General features: G+C 38.3%; 1 protein-coding gene and 1 long non-coding RNA gene across 3 annotated transcripts; one reads left to right on the forward strand and one right to left on the reverse strand.

Moving 5' to 3' along the window:
• Nucleotides 1-1,189: 1,189 nt before the first annotated feature.
• chmp7 (charged multivesicular body protein 7) lies at nucleotides 1,190-16,112 on the reverse strand. 2 transcript variants are annotated; one of them, XM_072914277.1, is made up of 11 exons: nucleotides 16,026-16,112; nucleotides 15,575-15,926; nucleotides 12,809-12,980; nucleotides 9,958-10,143; nucleotides 9,755-9,888; nucleotides 3,384-3,432; nucleotides 3,191-3,310; nucleotides 3,037-3,135; nucleotides 2,904-2,961; nucleotides 1,706-1,909; nucleotides 1,190-1,644 (listed from the first exon to the last, which is right to left on the reverse strand). In XM_072914277.1, the coding sequence occupies exons 2-10, from the start codon at nucleotides 15,835-15,837 to the stop codon at nucleotides 1,713-1,715; spliced, it is 1,278 nt and encodes a 425-aa protein (XP_072770378.1). In that variant the 5' UTR covers nucleotides 15,838-15,926; nucleotides 16,026-16,112; the 3' UTR covers nucleotides 1,190-1,644; nucleotides 1,706-1,712. The 2 variants fall into 2 exon arrangements, with proteins under 2 accessions (XP_072770378.1, XP_072770377.1); XM_072914276.1 differs by having other exon boundaries at nucleotides 1,191-1,644; nucleotides 15,575-15,894; nucleotides 15,979-16,059.
• LOC140679253 (uncharacterized) lies at nucleotides 15,849-16,163 on the forward strand. Its single transcript, XR_012050741.1, has 3 exons — nucleotides 15,849-15,926; nucleotides 15,966-15,986; nucleotides 16,026-16,163. It is a non-coding gene; the product is annotated as an uncharacterized lncRNA (long non-coding RNA).
• Nucleotides 16,164-21,071: the final 4,908 nt, after the last annotated feature.

Here is a 21,071-nt window from a genome sequence, read left to right on the forward strand (position 1 = left end):
GTAAATAATTCAATGTGATTATCTTGTATGATGACTGTATTATGATGATAGTATATATCTGTATCATGAATCAATTTAAGTGGACCCCGACTTAAACAAGTTTAAATACGTATTCGAGTGTTACCATTTAGTGGTCAATTGTACGGAATATGTACTTCACTGTGCAACCTACTAATAAAAGTCTCAATCAATCAATCAAGTACCATATAAGCTGACTCTCGCCAGATCCTTGTAGTTCGCTGGAGCTCAGCGAACTACAAGGATCTGGCGAGAGTCAGGTTAAGTACCATACGGACCGCAGCTGAAAAACAGATAAGGGGGTGCTCGCGGCCCCAGCCCTATGGTAAAAAACACTGGACTAAACTATACTCAAATCAATTCATACTCTGATTTTCCTTCTGAGCCCAAACTTTTTGCACTATTCTATTTTTCCATCTTAATGGGAAGATTTTCTGCAGCAGCTCCATACAGACATGCTTGGATGAGCAAAACACTCTCAAGCCTAAAAAGCACCTTTGGACTCTGCTAGAACTAGAATGATGAGCCAACAGGGCCTCTCGAAGGTCCAACATAGTTGACCATGTTCTTCTGGACAATTGACCCAATAACCCCCATAGACACCCCCAACATCTTGCAGAAATGTCTCCTTAGAGTGAAAGCGGTTTAAACTCAGATACGTTAAGGATAGTGTTTGTGGAATACGTTTTTAAAAATATTTTTGATAACCACTGTATAAAAAAATGTAAGTACATTACAGTTCTACTCAATAAAAACGTTTATATTTCTATGCAGTGCATACTAGTGACCCCTGGTGGCCAAACCTATGCACACGCTTAGTTAAACCAGCCTCCATGTTGCTAGAAGGATAACAAAATATCCATCCATTTCCTACCGCTTATCCCTTTCGGGGTCGCAGTGGGTGCTGGAGCCTATCTCAGCTGCATTCGGGCGCAAGGTGGGGTACACCCTGGACAAGTCGCCACCTCATCGCAGATGACACAAAATAGCTGACTGAATAGAAGGTCAAGTCCACCAAAAAAGTAGCCTTTTCCGTATTGTCATTTTGCATGAACAACTATTTTCAAGAGAGCAAAAACAAGGCACAGATCACATGCAATGATCTGACATGCACATATAAAACAACATCATTTTCATTCAAATACATTTTTATTTGCAGAAAAGTTCAAATAACTTCATGTCTTGAGCATCATGGATATGTTCATGATGTGAGACTGGACATCTGTTTTGGCAAATGTGGATACTTTAGATGGTAACTTGACACTCCACAGAAGAATACTATTTATATACAATTACACACCTTAAGGATACACTTATTTTGACAAAAAGCATCCCAAAATAAAATGGTATTGTGGCGGCATACCAAAGACAAGATTGACGTTTCAGGCTTCAGATAAAGTTGTCATCTCAGAGAAATGCTGTATTGCTTGATGAAAAGGTCATTTGAAAAATGCTTCCACAGCAAAGGCATTTAGTATTTGGATGAAATGAAGCAAAGTGCCTTGTTTCTATCCTGATGCACAATTTTACACCTGACTTTTACGCTTATAGTTCCACTTGTCGCTGGCAACTTACTTGAAGGTGTCATGCAAACTGTGTTCCAACTGTTGTCCAGGTGCTGGATACCTGCCCAGGTAAGACATAGTCATACTCACATGAAAAACAATGGAAATGAATACCAGCACACCTGAATCTTAGAGAGTGAGCAGTTTGAGTTCTTCCTCCAGCTGCTTGGTGCTGACGTTCAGGTCACTTTGAGGGACGGCGGGCAGAAAATCCAGCAGGTCGTCACCTGGGACGTTCGGCAGGTGCTCTGTTGGAACTTCGGGATGCGGCTTGGATTCGTCCAATAACAATTTCAGCTCTTCCTCCAACTCATCCATGTCTTCATCTAAAGAAGACACATTTAGTAAGAACAGATTCAAATAATGCTTTTGTTTGAATTCAATTGCATGTGGTTTGTCAACTTAACCAATTCATGTGAGTGAATGAGTTAGAAAATATGACAAACACAGAAAGAGCAGTGAATGGCAGTTCAGAGTAGCATTCTCTGTGGGGTGTCGCAAGAATGAGTGGGAAATGTCATTCATATTTATTTGTGTTTAGTGCCTGGTGCCCTTTCTGCTCACAAGTCCATCAAAACAAAGCAAACCAATGAGAGGGAGTCTCGTCCGAGGCGTCATTAAAGCTAAGGCGACCGCTGCTCAGACATGCAAATGTGAATAGATGTAGCTCAAGCTCTGTTTTCCTCATAAATAAATAATGCCTTTCTTAAAACAGAGCATGTTTATTTCATTTGTAGTTATTAATAGTAATGGCTCAAATGATATGAAGCGCTGACTCATTATGAAAGACAAAGAGTGACAGTTGTACCGTTCATATAACTTTCTGCACAGCTAAAAAAAATATATACCCACCCACCCACACACACACACACACACACACACACACACACACACACACATATATATATATATATATATATACATATATACACACATACATACATACATACATACATACATATATATATACATATATATATATATATAAATATATATACATATACATATATATATATATACATATATATATATATACATATATATACATATATATATATATACATACATATATATATATATATACATATATATATACATACATATATATATATATATACATATATATATATATATATATATATATAATATTTTAATCTTTAAGTTAATCTGAACACATGAGTTGTAAGATAACTCTGAAATATTGTAATTAATGGTGATTTGAACATTTCAATTGGCTAATTTGAATGAATAAAGAATAAATGCCTGTTGCTCTCTGTAGTTGAGGATACTATTTGAGGGGGGAAAAAAAGGTCAACAAACCTGCACAGGTCACTGCTCCAGAAATGGTTTGGTTGACATCATCTTGTTTGTCACACAACTGACAACATGACAGAACATTTGTTGATAAGATTGTATTTGTCGCTTGATATAACGTTTCAAAATGAACGCTTACCTCCTGGATTTGATCGACGAGGCTTTCGGCACGTTGGAGCGTCACGTCCTTGAGAGAGAACCTAAGGCTGGCAACTCCTGCTTGGTACGCTTGCAGAACCTACACAAGACACACCTCCAGCACTGAGACCACCTCACAGCTTTCTAATTCTTACCTTCTCATCAGTCTGGGACTGAGCTATTCTGTCCAGGATTCCTCGGATGGACTCCAGCTGGCCAAACAAGCCATCCGCTCTCTTTTCTCCTCTCTTCCGCCCTCGCAAACACCTCAGTGCCTAAACAACAACTTGGATGTAATCGCATTTTCTTCTTTCCTTTTAATGATATTGCTTTTGCTCAAACATTCACCTGTGCTTTCTTTCCTTCCTGGAGCAGAAGTCTTGCTTCCTCTTTGTACCTAAGCCCGGTTCATATCAAACAAACTAGTGATTACAGAGATTGGACCTAAGCCCGGTTCATATCAAACAAATTAGTGATTACAGAGATTGTACCTAAGCCGGGTTCATATCAAACAAACTAGTGATTACAGAGATTGTACCTAAGCCCGGTTCATATCAAACAAACTAGTGATTACAGAGATTGTACCTAAGCCCGGTTCATATCAAACAAACTAGTGATTACAGAGATTGTACCTAAGCCCGGTTCATATCAAACAAACTAGTGATTACAGAGATTGTACCTAAGCCCGGTTCATATCAAACAAACTAGTGATTACAGAGATTGTACCTAAGCCCGGTTCATATCAAACAAACTAGTGATTACAGAGATTGTACCTAAGCCCGGTTCATATCAAACAAACTAGTGATTACAGAGATTGTACCTAAGCCCGGTTCATATCAAACAAACTAGTGATTACAGAGATTGTACCTAAGCCCGGTTCATATCAAACAAACTAGTGATTACAGAGATTGTACCTAAGCCCGGTTCATATCAAACAAACTAGTGATTACAGAGATTGTACCTAAGCCCGGTTCATATCAAACAAACTAGTGATTACAGAGATTGTACCTAAGCCCGGTTCATATCAAACAAACTAGTGATTACAGAGATTGGACCTAAGCCCGGTTCATATCAAACAAACTAGTGATTACAGAGATTGTACCTAAGCCCGGTTCATATCAAACAAACTAGTGATTACAGAGATTGTACCTAAGCCCGGTTCATATCAAACAAACTAGTGATTACAGAGATTGGACCTAAGCCCGGTTCATATCAAACAAACTAGTGATTACAGAGATTGGACCTAAGCCCGGTTCATATCAAACAAACTAGTGATTACAGAGATTGTACCTAAGCCCGGTTCATATCAAACAAACTAGTGATTACAGAGATTGGACCTAAGCCCGGTTCATATCAAACAAACTAGTGATTACAGAGATTGGACCTAAGCCCGGTTCATATCAAACAAACTAGTGATTACAGAGATTGTACCTAAGCCCGGTTCATATCAAACAAACTAGTGATTACAGAGATTGTACCTAAGCCCGGTTCATATCAAACAAACTAGTGATTACAGAGATTGTACCTAAGCCCGGTTCATATCAAACAAACTAGTGATTACAGAGATTGGACCTAAGCCCGGTTCATATCAAACAAACTAGTGATTACAGAGATTGGATGTGAGCTCCTTTGCTATTCATTGAGGACTAGACTGCAAAGCAGCAACACATACTGTAGCTGTTTTCCTTCTGCACTCCTCACGCCCAAAACATTGTTTTGATTGATTGATTGACAAGTTTATTGACATGTTAAAGAATGTCATCCATGTATTGCTATAAAAAGGCAAATGATGGCACAAAAAGCCAAAAGTCTTGTTTCCATTGTGCTCCATTAAATATGCATCACATTTGATACATTCAATAATAAAATATATATAACCTGTAACATGTCCATAAAAAATTAGGTTAAAAAAATGTATAAATGATGTACATATACACAGTATACATGTCAGCTGATTTGAAAATCAATATATACAAAAAAATGGGGGTGTGGGTTATATACAATATGCACATGTTGACTCCAAGAGTGTGCAAAACACAATGAGTAAATATATATATACACTATAACTACATATAAATATATATACACTATAACTACATATAAATATATATAGACTATAACCACATATAAATATATATACACTATAACCACATATAAATATATATACACTATAACTACATATAAATATATATACACTATAACTACATATAAATATATATACACTATAACCACATATAAATATATATACACTATAACCACATATAAATATGTATACACTATGACCACATATAAATATATATATAAACTATAACCACACATCGACGTCCCACTGGGGTGAGTTTTTCCTTGCCCGTATGTGGGCTTTGTACCGAGGATGTCGTTGTGGCTTGTGCAGCCCTTTGAGACACTTGTGATTTAGGGCTATATAAATAAAGATTGATTGATTGATTGATATAAATATATATACACTATAACCACATATAAATATATATAGACTATAACCACATATAAATATATATACACTATAACCACATATAAATATATATAGACTATAACCACATATAAATATATACAGACTATAACCACATATAAATATATATATACACACTATAACCACATATAAATATATATACACTATAACCACATATAAATATATATATACACACTATAACCACATATAAATATATATACACTATAACCACATATAAATCTATATACACTATAACCACATATACATATATATACACTATAACCACATATAAATATATATAGACTATAACCACATATAAATATATATACACTATAACCACATATAAATATATATACACTATAACCACATATAAATATATATATACACACTATAACTACATATAAATATATATACACTATAACCACATATAAATCTATATACACTATAACCACATATACATATATATACACTATAACCACATATAAATCTATATACACTATAACCACATATAAATATATATACACTATAACCACATATAAATATATATACACTATAACCACATATAAATATATATACACTATAACCACATATACATATATATACACTATAACCACATATAAATATATATACACTATAACCACATATAAATATATATAGACTATAACCACATATAAATATATATACACTATAACCACATATAAATATATATACACTATAACCACATATAAATATATATACACTATAACCACATATACATATATATACACTATAACCACATATAAATATATATACACTATAACCACATATAAATATATATAGACTATAACCACATATAAATATATATACACTATAACCACATATACATATATATACACTATAACCACATATAAATATATATAGACTATAACCACATATAAATCTATATACACTATAACCACATATACATATATATACACTATAACCACATATAAATATATATACACTATAACCACATATAAATATATATAGACTATAACCACATATAAATATATATAGACTATAACCACATATAAATCTATATACACTATAACCACATATACATATATATACACTATAACCACATATAAATATATATAGACTATAACCACATATAAATATATATACACTATAACCACATATAAATATATATACATTATAACCACATATGTAAAGCATCTTGCAAGAAGCATAAACAAGAGAAACTTGTCCATTGCCATTTGAAGTTCCTTGGAGTAGGATTGGGATTGGGCTGCGTATCTGGCAACCTCAGTCATGGAGAGGGGGAGGGAACTACAGAATTTGACCGTGATTGCAGTACTAATTCTGGCCACATTATTACATATGGCATCTTTAAATATTCCACTCTACAACTATTACAGAGTTTGCATTTTCACATGATAAAAAAGTGGTTATTTTAAACAAAAAGGCTAAAAAAAAAAATTTTTTTATTGAATATCAATCTGTACTCAATGCAATCTATAAATGATTATTGATATAAATGAAGGTGTTAAAATATGTAAGTGTTTACAGTAAAAATATATACATACATTAAATTAGAGTGGAACCTTGATTTACGAACTTAATTGGTTCTTGAACATGGTTAGTAAATCAAAACGTTTGCATAGTAAAGCAGAGTTCCCCATAAGAATCAATGTAAACATTAATAATTAGTTTTAGCCTCGACAAAAGTCCCTATTTTAGTAAAACTGCACACTTTGAATACACTATACGGATACTGTCAATATACATACATATATACATCAAACCTACATAACAAGGGGGTAATGGCTCAACAATCTCTTTTTTATCAAAACAACAACAATATTACAGCAAGCATAAACGTCAACACGCACACACATGCAAAAGTCTCATTGGTGCGCTCCAAAACGTTAAGCAGCATGTTGCTGCATTGAAAAAAAAAAAAACCAATATCATTTGACCTTGTGTCTGCGAACTTTTGGAGTAGTGTTGAACAGTTTTGGTGTGATAAACGAGCAGTGGCTTCACATAGTCACCGCTGGCGTTAGCACAAACTAGCAGCTCGTGTCCCGTTAATATGCCTTCTCCTTCGCTGTAATAAAGGTCGTCTTTTTAATATGCCTTCTCCTTAATAATAATAATATGCCTTCTCCTTCGCTGTAATAAAGGTCGTCTTTTTCGCTCTCATCACATTTCAAGTCTTGCTGCGGAACAAATCCCCCTTTGCTGGTCATATTCTCCAACTGAAGGGGCTGCAAGTCGGAGGCTAACTAGCTCAAATGCTAGCTCAAAGTGGTTGTCTAGCAACCCAAAGTTATCGAGCGAAACTGTGAGTGTTTGGTCACATTGTGTTGCTGATCACACAAACTGTGAGTGTTTGGTCACATTGTGTTGCTGATCACACAAACTGTGAGTGTTTGGACACATTGTGTTGCTGATCACACAAACTGTGAGTGTTTGGACACATTGTGTTGCTGATCACACAAACTGTGAGTGTTTGGACACATTGTGTTGCTGATCACACAAACTGTGAGTGTTTGGTCACATTGTGTTGCTGATCACACAAACTGTGAGTGTTTGGACACATTGTGTTGCTGATCACACAAACTGTGAGTGTTTGGACACATTGTGTTGCTGATCACACAAACTGTGAGTGTTTGGACACATTGTGTTGCTGATCACACAAACTGTGAGCGTTTGGACACATTGTGTTGCTGATCACACAAACTGTGAGTGTTTGGACACATTGTGTTGCTGATCACACAAACTGTGAGTGTTTGGACACATTGTGTTGCTGATCACACAAACTGTGAGTATTTGGACACATTGTGTTGCTGATCACACAAACTGTGAGTGTTTGGACACATTGTGTTGCTGATCACACAAACTGTGAGTGTTTGGACACATTGTGTTGCTGATCACACAAACTGTGAGTGTTTGGACACATTGTGTTGCTGATCACACAAACTGTGAGTGTTTGGACACATTGTGTTGCTGATCACACAAACTGTGAGTGTTTGGACACATTGTGTTGCTGATCACACAAACTGTGAGTGTTTGGACACATTGTGTTGCTGATCACACAAACTGTGAGTGTTTGGACACATTGTGTTGCTGATCACACAAAGGGATGTGTAAGACAGGCTGACACAGCTCTGACTGGCGCGAGCTACAACAATTGTGGAAATAAATACGCTCTTTGAAATGGCGGCACGCATGTGTACAGGATGTAAGCAGGATGTAAGCAGGATGTAAACAGGATGTAAACAGGATGTAAACAGGATGTGGCGTAGGGGGCCCCTCCTCTTCAAAATGGCATGTACAGGAAGTGATCCAAATGGCAGCCGCCCATGGCTTCAAGCGGCATGCGGAAGAAATGAAGGAATGAAAGAAGCGTTAGTACGCCGAGACATGACTGGCACACAGAGGCATATTTGTGGCGATGTAAAGGTTTGTAAAGCGTAAAAGTGAGAAATAAAGGCGTGGAGGTTCCACTTGAATGACCCTAAGAGTAAGTGTCTATAGTTTATCTTAAGCTTGCACACGGCTTTTAAAAGATTTCAATAATTTCTGACTGTCTACGAGACGGTGAATAATTGAGTCCTGACTGGTGATTGGATGAGCATGAGGGGAAAAAGGCAAAAGGCTGAGACGTCTAACCATGAATACGTCCCAAAAAAGAAAGATATCAGAATAAAAAAAAAAAAGGCATGCATTTTGCAAGGACATATTCTTTTGTCTCTCGATAATAAAGGTTGCCTACCTCTGCCCTAATAACATGCAAATAGTCCCACTAATGGTCATGAGTACATTTTGGACTACTCTGTGGTTAGAGTGTCCGCCCTGAGATGGGTAGGTTGTGAGTTCAAACCCCGGCCGAGTCATACCAAAGACTATAAAAATGGGAGCCATTACCTCCCTGCTTGGCACTCAGCATCAAGGCTTGGAATTGGGGGTTAAATCACCAAAAATTATTCCCAGGCGCGGCCACCGCTGCTGCCCACTGCTCCCCTCACCTCCCAGGGGGTGATCAAGGGTGATGGGTCAAATGCAGAGAATAATTTTGCCACACCTAGTGTGTGTGTGTGACAATCATTGCTACTTTAACTTGAACTTTGGAAGACATCACAGCAAATTATTTTTCTGTGCAGAAGTCAAACTCCTTTTTTTCAATATGTCATCACTCATTTATGAAAACTGTTCAAAATCAAATGAATTGACTTTTCAATGTAACAGTTATTAGTGGACGTACTTATCAGCCTCCAGGCTCAGTTTGTCCAGCCTCTCCTCCAGCAGTTTCTCACTACGCTGCAACTGGTAGACGCCGATCTCTAAATGGTTGACTGTGGAGACACGACCTTGTCCTGCTTGGCAAAACTTAACAATCTATAAAGAAGACACACAAGTGACCTGGGAGATACTGCATGCCTCTAATGACATTGAATGGTGGTTTACCTTATCCCCCTGGTGTAAGGAGACCATGACTTGTTTGTCCCTCTGCAGCTGCAGCAGAGCCATGCACAGAGTGTTTTCATCAGCACACACACTGGAGGTGAGAGTACACAGCTCTTCAAATGACAAGATAGAGCGGCTTGCATGTTCACTGCTCCAGTAGATATCCAGTACTTCAGCTGCTTTCTCCTGGAAGGAACAGCAAACCCTGGCGTTAGGAAAAAGCTATATGAGGTTCAAAACATTCAGTAGGCATGTGATTTGAACTTAATGAAAAAGACTGAAGATAAGTTGAGGGTCCCCAGCCAGGTCCAGGGTGGGGGGATAAGGGGGGACACCCCACCCCCTGGTTTTTCAGCAATTGAACATGCAAAAATGAGCATTAAAAAAAGCAGCATTTAAAGATGTTCAGTGTTTAAAGAATTGAACAATTATCAACAGAGTTGACATAAATACACACCCTGTTCATCCAAATGAATCACTATGTCTGTTTCACTCACTATGTTATTTAGTCACTACAGTAATTACAACTTGTGTTCACATCCACAGGAACCACATGGGTTAGCCTACTCTATACAGTATTTACAACCTTAATAGTGTTCATGTTGTGCCCTTGGGCAAGACACTTGACCCACCTGCTCCCAGTGCCACCCACACTGCTTTAAATGGAACTTACATATTGGCTTTCACTATGTAAAGTGCTTTGAGTCACTAGAGAAAAAGCGCTATATAAATATAATTCACTCACACTTCACAGCCACAGATGGTTCATCTAGTTAGTTACATTATTTACACATTACTTTGGTTCATTCACACATTATTTGGCATTTTTGCTTTGATGGCTCTGGCAAATTGATTGATTGATTGAGACTTTTATTAGTAGGTTGCACAGTGAAGTATATATTCCGTACAATTGACCACTAAATGGTAAAACCCCAATAATTTTTTCAACTTGTTTAAGTCGAGGTCCACTTAAATTGATTCATGATACAGATATATACTATCATATATACTATCATCATAATACAGTCATCACACAAGATCATCACATTGAATTGTTTACATTATTTACAATCCGGGGTGTGGAGGGTTAGGTTGTTATCATCAGTCATCAACAATTGAGAACAGAGAAATGGATATTGGAACAGTGTAGGTCTGACTTGGTAGGATATGGACAGCAAGTAGTAGAGAGAGAGAGAGCGAGAGAGAGAGAGAGAGAGATTCTGAGCAGCTTGCATTTTCCTTTTTGTTTCTGCTTTAGTGGATTCTGCCTTGGGTTTTATAGCCAACTTCTGTCTCTTCGACTCCCTCTCCACTTCTAAATGCTCCAAATGCATAAAGTACTAACAATGTTTATTCTATTAGCGAACTTCCTTTATCTGAAAAGTCATTTGTGATTTACAGCATGAAATAACAAATATCTTGCAGTCTTGTTGTTTGTTTCAAAATGATTCAACTATTCAATGTCAAAATATAAAGAGTAGAAACAATGAACAAAATGTCAGGCACTGTCTTGTTGTAAAACACCAATAAAGATGAAATGTAGCATTTAGACAGGCTATACTGTAGCAAAAGTCATCACATGTTTTCCACAATCATGTGTGTTCTTAAATGTGTATTCCACCTCTTCTATGTCGAGAGCAGTTTTGATTTGGGCTTACAGGATAAACAACTAAAATGAATGTTTTGGGCATTGTTTTATCCAGACGCATACATTTGTCCAAATGTGGCCAAGTAGACACATTGTGGGTTTCCTGGACTTCGTCTACATCAATTTTTTAATTTTGTTGTGACCTGGTTGTTAAAGTTAAGAAGTTTTGTGATTTCAAAGTGTGAGGTCAGCACAGGGCTAGTTACAGGGTGAAAATGGACTAAAGTGAGTAACTGGACTGGAAGAGACAGGAGTGAGTTTTTAGCATAGAATGAACATATATGAAATATAGCCACATTGCCATTATGCTAATAGCATGTTGACACAAAATACATTTCAGTGATTAAAAAAATAATGATAATTTTAAAAAATTGGTAACAAGGCTGTGCTAAGGGTTTAACCCATTCAGTCCTCGTATTGTTAAAATATCTTAGAATGTAAAGAAAATAGATGAGGGAGCTTTCTTTTAGTCATCTCTTTTGACCAGCAGAGGCCACATTTTGCTGATGTATTGAGGTAAGAGGACTGAATGAAAACCCAAAGACATGACTAAAGTGTACATTTGATCAAATGTAGTATTTATGAAAAATATTTTTGGGAAATACATGTAATATACAGTTTGGATAATGGGTAACCTAAGTTTGTAAAACATGTTCAGTGGTACGTCAACTCTGGAGCACAGCGAGGGTAAACTGCCGCTGGAGCTACGGAAAGGGAAACCCTGAATAAAAACTACTGTATTGTTTATATAGTACATTCTATTGTATTTTTTCTCATGCAATAGTTGTTATCTAAAAGTTAGTTTTTCTTGTAAAAGGCATGTTATGTGTTAAGATTGGGGTGTTTTGAGTGGGGCATTTCAATGGGTGACATTGATTAGACATGGAGTGTTTTGAGTTCCGAGCTTGGTCGTGGAATTAATTGAGCATGTAGATTTAGGGTACCATTATATAACATTTCTGAATAACTTAAATGATTATATTTCAGGGTAAAACATTTTAATTTTAGGAAGCCTTAACGTGCAACAAGAAATAGCTTTTCAGTTTTAAAAATACTATCAATCAACTTTAAATTTCAATTGAATAAATATGCGATCAGATGATACAGTTATCATGCAAATAAAATGTATTTCCCGGGAACGCAAATGTCACCCATTCTGTGAAGTAGCCAAAATACTGATACAGGTAGAAAAGAATGGCAAACCTTCACTAGTTCAATGACAACAAAAGACTCCTCCAAAGGCACGGAGTTGCTTCCCAGCAGAGAGGAGAAGGTCCATTTCAGAGGCTTCACCAGCAGAAGGCCAACGCCCCAAGACAACCAGCCACAATCCACATTGGCAGCAAACTCCGACTCTCTCTGCAGCTTCCCACATCTGGATGATGTAAAACAGAAACATGTTCTGACAATGTCATGTGGCAGACACAATACCATTTATTGCAATAATCAACAATTATCATTTGTGATTCCAACAAATAATATCTTAAAACTAAAAAAAAGGCTCCTAAAGCGCTGACCATTCAATTAGTGTAAAAAATAAATGTAACTTTACTATCTTTAAAACCACATGATATGCTAGAGATTGGTAAATGACGCCTGTATGGCACACTCAATAGCTGTATTGACACAGCACTGATACTGGTGTTTTATCATTGTCATCTGCTGGATTAACTGGGGAATAAACTTAATAGTTAGTAAATATAATTGATTAGTTTTTGTTTTTTATAAATTGCTGCACAGAAATATGTATGAAATGCACAACTCTGATCAATGACTCAAATAGTAAACAGGAAAAGAAGAACATATATACGTGTATATATATATATATATATATATATATATATATATACATACATATATATATATATATATATATACACATACATACATACAAACATATATATATATATATATATATATATACACACACACACACACACACACACACATATATATATATATATATATATATATACATACACACATATATATATATATATATATATATATATATATATATATATATATATATATACATATATATATATATATATATATATATATATATACATATATATATATATATATATATATATATACATATATATATACATACATACAGGACTGTCTCAGAAAATTAGAATATTGTGATGAAGTCCTTTATTTTCTGTAATGCAATTAAAAGAATAAAAATGTCATACATTCTGGATTCATTACACATCAACTGAAATATTGCAAGCCTTTTATTATTTTAATATTGCTGATTATGGCATACAGCTTAAGAAAACTCAAAAATCGTATCTCAAATTTTTTTTATATTTCCTCTGACCAAGAAAAAAAAAAGATTTATAACAGCAAAACAAAATCAAACATTTGAAAATGTCAATTAATGCAGTCAGTACTTGGTTGGGAATCCTTTTGCACGGATTACTGCATCAATGCGGCGTGGCATGGAGGCAATCAGCCTGTGGCTTTGCTGAGGTGTTATGGATGCCCAGGGTGTTTCAATAGCGGCCTTTAGCTCATTTGCAATATTGGGTCTGGTGTCTTTCAGCTTCTTCTTCACAATACCCCACAAATTGTCTATGGGGTTCAGGTCAGGGGAGTTGGCAGGCCAATGGAGGACAGTAATGCCATGGTCAGTACACCAGTTACTGGTGGTTTTGGCACTGTGGGCAGGTGCCAGATCATGCTGGAAAATGAAATCATCATCTCCATAGAGCTTTTCAACAGATGGAAGCATGTAGTGCTCTAAAATCTCTTGGTACACAGCTGCATTGACTCTGGACTTGATGAAACACAGTGGACTAACACCAGCAGCTGACATGGCTCCCCAAACCATTGCTGACTGTGGGAACTTCACACTGGATTTCAAGCAACTTGGATTTTGCTCCTCTCCAGTCTTCCTCCAGACTCTAGCGCCTTGACTTCCAAATGAAATACAAAACTTGCTTTTGTCTGAAAACATATATATATATATATATATATATATATATATATATATATATATATATATATATATATATATATCCATATATATATATATGTACACACACACCACACCAAAAATGATTCCCGGGCTCGGCCACTGCTGCTGCTCACTGCTCCCCTCACCTCCCAGGGGGTGAACAAGGGGATGGGTCAAATGCAGAGGACAAATTTCACCACACCTAGTGTGTGTGTGACTATCATTGGTACTTCAACTTTAACACACACACATACATACACATACACACACACAGACACAGCCCAGCTCCCGGCCAAATTGTTTTAACCTAACGTGGACCCTGAGTCAAAAAGTTTGGGGACCTCTGGGTTAAAGCATCTTCCTGCTGAAAAATGTTGAGTGAGGGACAAGCGGTAGAAAAAATGGATGGAATTGACTTGTGAGTCAGCGCCCTCTGCTGCATTTACAGCAGCAGCACACTTTATTTGTACTGTAAGGCATGTCAACATGTCAAAGTGAATGGTACTACCTAGACAAGGACTAAGAGAATGGTACTACCTAGACAAGGACTAAGTGAATGGGACTACCTGGACAAGGACTAAGTGAATGGTACTACCTAGACAAGGACTAAGTGAATGGGACTACCTAGACAAGGACTAAGTGAATGGTACTACCTAGACAAGGACTAAGTGAATGGTACTACCTAGACAAGGACTAAGAGAATGGTACTACCTAGACAAGGACTAAGTGAATGGTACTACCTAGACAAGGACTAAGTGAATGGTACTACCTAGACAAGGACTAAGAGAATGGTACTACCTAGACAAGGACTAAGTGAATGGTACTACCTAGCCAAGGACTAAGTGAATGGTACTACCTAGACAAGGACTAAGAGAATGGTACTACCTAGACAAGGACTAAGTGAATGGTACTACCTAGACAAGGACTAAGTGAATGGTACTACCTAGACAAGGACTAAGTGAATGGGACTACCTAGACAAGGACTAAGTGAATGGGACTACCTGGACAAGGACTGGATGACAGTTGCCAACCCCATGGGTGATCTCTCCTTCCTCCGGAAGGTCTTATTGAGGTCGTGCAGACTGAGGCACACACGAGTGCGGTCTCTGCAGCTTTGTAGGACCAGCGCCGTCCAGAAGTCCATCTTGCTGTCCCAGTCTGTTGTGTTCACGTCGCGGCTCTCCTTAAAGTCCGAGAAGAGAAAATTCATCCTCTCGTCGTCCTTCCACTCGGTTGGCAGCTTGACTCGGGTGGAGCTCGACATGTTTGAAGCCCGTATCTCTTATCCAGGTGAGTTGAAAACAACTTGTTCGAGTGTCTACTCTTATCCAGGTGAGTTGAAAACTTATCCAGGTGAGTTGAAAACAATTTGTTCGATTGTCTCTTATCCAGGTGAGTTGAAAACTTATCCAGGTGAGTTATAAACAACTTGTTAGAGTGTCTCTTATCCAGGTGAGTTGAAAACAACTTGTTCCAGTGTCGTCTCAGGTAACTGGAGCTAGCTAATTGTTAGCTAGCTTAGCTGCATTTAAAAGCCGCTCGGAGTGTAACCGGAGAGAAGCACACCACACACGGGCTGTCCTGGAGTGTAACCGGGGAGAAGCACACCACACACGGGCTGTCCTGGAGTGTAACCGGGGAGAAGCACACCACACACGGGCTGTCCTGGAGTGTAACCGGGGAGAAGCACACCACACACGGGCTGTCCTGGAGTGTAACCGGGGAGAAGCACACCACACACGGGCTGTCCTGGAGTGTAACCGGGGAGAAGCACACCACACACGGGCTGTCCTGGAGTGTAACCGGGGAGAAGCACACCACACACGGGCTGTCCTGGAGTTGAGTCAGCGTGTTTGGGACGTTTTAAAGGTCAGATCTAACAACGCTACGACAACAGTTGGGTTACGTCGGCTGTTGACTTGTGCTTGAGATGGTATTGCAACACTAATCTCGCACACACCGATCATTGCGGAGCTTAATGACCCAATGGCTATGCAAGTACTTCCCACCTACACAGAGACGTTGATGAGCAAAACAAGCGCACTCCAGCTGCTACTGGAGAATATCATGGTTGCGCCGCTTTTGCGCATAATCTCTCTTTCTTTCTTTCTTTCTTTCTTTCTTTCTTTCTTTCTTTCCAAATATGAACACATTTACAGCATAATACATCAGACAATTTCATATCATTTCTCGTTACATCATGTCCGAAAAGGAGTAGGAAGAAGCCAAGCTTATTGAATCCTAGCCCTTTCCCACTTCAGAGCGTTTACAAATATATATGTTCATTTACTGTCTTCTTCTTGTAACACAATGACATCAGTGAATGATTAATACAGCAGTTTTTTAATAAATCATATGATAAACATACTGAAATGAAGAATATCGTATTTTCAATAAGGCTGAAAGTGTTTCTCATAATTCTTCTTCTTTGTACTTTGTAAGCACTATTCATTTGAACAGCCTCTTAAACTGGATCATAACTTTAACTTCTTTACTTAATCCATTCCATAGTTTAATTCCACATACTGATGTGCTAAAGGTTTTAAGTGTTTTACGTGCATACAAATGTTTTAAATTAGATTTTCCTCTTAGGTTATATTTCTCCTCTTTAGTTGAGAATAATTGTTGTACATTCTTGGCTATCAGGTTATAGTTTGCTTTGAACATCATTTTACATGTTTGCAATTTTACCAAATCATCAAACTTCAATATTTTTAAGTCAATAAAAAAAGGGTTTGTATGTTCTCTATAACCAATATTATGTATTATTCTAATTGATCTTTTTTGTAACACGGTTAACGAATTTGTAGTTATTTCTCATATTTCTGCACAATAAGTCAGATATGTAACATGTCACACATCAAGAAGACCTAAACTAACACCCTCCCCGGATTGTTGTTAATAATCAAATGTAAACAATCAAATGCAGATATTTTTCTTATGCCTTCTGATCTCTCTCTCTCTCTCTCTATGTCCACTACTTGCTGTCCATATCCTACCAAGTCAGACCTACACTGTTTCAATATCCATTTCTCTGTTCTCAATTGTTGATGACTGATGATAACAACCAAACCTAACCCCCCCCCCCCCCCCCTCCACACCCCGAATTGTAAATAATATAAATAATTCAATGTATACACCCTGATGATTATCTTGTGTGATGACTGTATTATTGATGATAGCATATATGATAGTATATATCTGTATCATGAATCAATTTAAGTGGACCACGACTTAAACAAGTGTAAAAACTTATTGGGGTGTTACCATTTACTGGTCAATTGTACGGAATATGTACTTCACTGTGCAATCTACTAATAAAAGTCTCAATCAATCAAAAAAACACTCGTGAGCAATAGATTCAAGATTCGAGATTGTTTATCGTCATATGCACAGTTAAAACAGACAGTTTGCCGTACAATGAAAATCTACTTTGCTAGTCCACCCTTCAACAAGTCACACGGTACTTAGCTAAAAATAAAAATAAAAATGTATATAGGCACAGTAAGTAACATAACATTATTGCACATACTGATTGACAGTCAACAGTATAAATATGGAGGTGACATTTGGTCACAGCAGCAGTTAAAGTGTCTTTAGTGATCAAAGGTGAAAAGTGTCTACAGTGATGGTTCACCATTCGGGGGTGGTCATGGTAGCTATCTTTTGGTGAAAGGATAAAAGCAAAAAGGAGGTGGGGGTGTTGCTGGGGGAGCTACTATTCACAAGTTAGCATTCACAAGCCTGATGGCCTGTGGGTAGAAACTGTTTGTCAGTCTCGTAGTCCTGGATTTTAGGCTCCTGTATTGTCTGCCTGATGGTAGGAGGCTGAAGAGACTGTGTACTGTCCTTTATGATGTTGTGTGCTCTCCTGGTAGAGTACATGTCCTGTAGTGAGGGGAAGGCTGAGGCGCTGTCTGTACTCTGGATATAGAAAAGCTGAGATGTGATCAGATAGTCCAGGACGTATTTTGCTTTTTTCATTATTGATGTGTTTCTTGCTAAGTTATGTTGTATATTTTTTACATGAGGTTTCCAGTTCATTTTATCATCTAATAATACTCCCAAAAATCTGGTTTCTTTTACCCTTTCAATATCTACTCCGTCTATTTGTATTTGTGTATGACGCTCTTTTCTATTGTTACCGAATAGCATTATTTTAGTTTTACTGAGATTCAAAGATAATCTGTTTTTGTCAAACCATCTTTTTATTTTGTTCATTTCTTCTGATATTATTTGTATGATCTTCTGTGTGTTCTCTCCTGAACAAAACACAGTTGTGTCATCTGCAAATAAAACTAACTTTAAGTCCTTTGCAACTTTACAAATGTTGTTTATATAAAGATTAAACAATCTTGGTCCTAGTATTGATCCCTGGGGTACACCACAAGATATATCTAACCGTGTTGACATATCTTCACATATTGCTTCCTGTTAGTTAAATAGCTTCTTACCCAGTGGAGGATGTCAGTGTGATCAGGAACATCCCCACACGGGCCAACGAGAAACCCTGGATGAACTGTGAGGTACGTGCAATGCTGAAGACTCGGAACAAGGCTTTCAAGTCTGGCGAGATGCTAGCATTAAAAACAGCCAGAGCTAACCTGAACCGTGCCATTAGGGTTGCAAAGCGTGCTCACAGTCAGAAAGTGCAAGACTACTTCGAGAACCCCACGAACACTAAGCGAATGTGGCAGGGCATACAGGTCATCACAGACTATAAAGCTGCCCCCTGTCCCTGTGACAACAGTATCAGCTTCCTAAATGACCTTAACAACTACTTTGCAAGGTTTGAGGCACTTAACATCACTCCAGCGAGAAAATCCATCCCTATCCCTGATGAGCAACCGCTCAACCTGGACACAGCGGATGTCCGGAAAACCCTGAGGAGAGTGAACCCCCGGAAAGCAGCAGGACCTGATGACATTCCAGGCAAGGTGCTTAAGGGATGTGCAGACCAGCTGGCTGGGGTTCTCACAGACATCTTCAACATCTCGCTGACCCAGGCTGTGGTACCATCATGTTTTAAGACGGCCACAATCATTCCAATGCCTAAAAAACCCACAATCTCCTCCCTCAATGATTACCGCCCCGTTGCACTCACCCCCATCATAATGAAGTGCTTGGAGAGGCTAGTAAAGGAATATATTGTCTCCAGACTTCCCCCCACATTCGACCCATACCAGTTTGCTTATCACCCTAACCGCTCCACAGAGGACGCCATCTCCTCTGCACTCCACCTGAGCTTAGAACATCTGGAAGGAAAGGACACACACGTGCGGATGTTGTTCCTGGACTTCAGCTCAGCATTCAACACCATCATCCTGCAGCACTTGGTGAGCAAACCTTAGATTCAGTACCCCCCTTTGCAACTGGCTGCTTGACTTCCTCACAGACAGACCACAATCTGTGAGAGTGGGCAACAACACCTCCAGTGCCATCTCCCTGAGCACCAGCTCCCCCCAGGGCTGCATCCTGAGTCCACTGCTGTTCACGTTGATGACTCAGGACTGCTGTGCCAGGTCCACTACTAACCACATTGTGAAGTATACGGCAGTAGTGGGCCTCATCCGTGACAACAACGACATGGACTACAGGGAGGAGGTGAAACATCTGCTTGACTGGTACAGAACCAACAACCTGGTCCTGAATGTCGACAAGACCAAGGAGATCATCGTTGACTTCAGGAAGCACCAGTCCAGCCACGCTCCACTCTTCATCAACGGCACAGCGGTGGAGATAGTAAACAGCTCCAAGTTCCTGGGGGTGCAGATAACTGACAATATAACCTGGTCCCTACACACCGGAGCTCTTGTAAAAAGAGCTCAGCAGCGCATGGACTTTTTGCGTGGGATGAAAAGAGCACAGCTCTCTCAGCACATTCTACAGAGGCACTATAGAGAGCCTGCTGACCAACAGCATCTCTGTCTGGACTGGAGCCTGCAGTGCCTCAGACTGGAAGTCTCTCCAGAGAGTGGTGAGGACGGCGGAAAAGATCATCAGGACTCCTATTCCTCCTATCTAGGAGATGGCAAAAAGCCGCTGCCTGACCAGGGCTCAGACAATCTGCAAAGACTCCTCCCACCCCCACCAAGGACTGTTTTCACTGCTGGACTCTAGAAAGAGGTTCCGCAGCCTCCGTAGCAGAACCTCCAGGTTCTGTAACAGCTTCTTCCCTCAGGCCGTAAGACTCTTGAACGCATCATAATTCAATTATCCCCTCAACTCCCCCCAAAATGGATGAACTCGCTGGAATAAAAAAGACAATATAACATACATCCATAAACGTGGACGCATGTGAAGAAGTGCAATATATTTATCTGTACAGTAATCTATTTATTTATATCTGCACCTTATTACTTTTTTATTCTGCACTACCATGAGCTGATGAAATGAAATTTCGTTCTTATCTGTACTGTAAAATTCACATTTGAATGACAATAAAAGGGAAGTCAAGTCTAAGTTCAAGACCAAACCTCTGATGCCCTATCGGTCTAA

This window comes from Nerophis lumbriciformis, linkage group LG12 (genome assembly GCF_033978685.3).
Source record: "Nerophis lumbriciformis linkage group LG12, RoL_Nlum_v2.1, whole genome shotgun sequence".
Classification (NCBI taxonomy): domain Eukaryota; kingdom Metazoa; phylum Chordata; class Actinopteri; order Syngnathiformes; family Syngnathidae; genus Nerophis; species Nerophis lumbriciformis.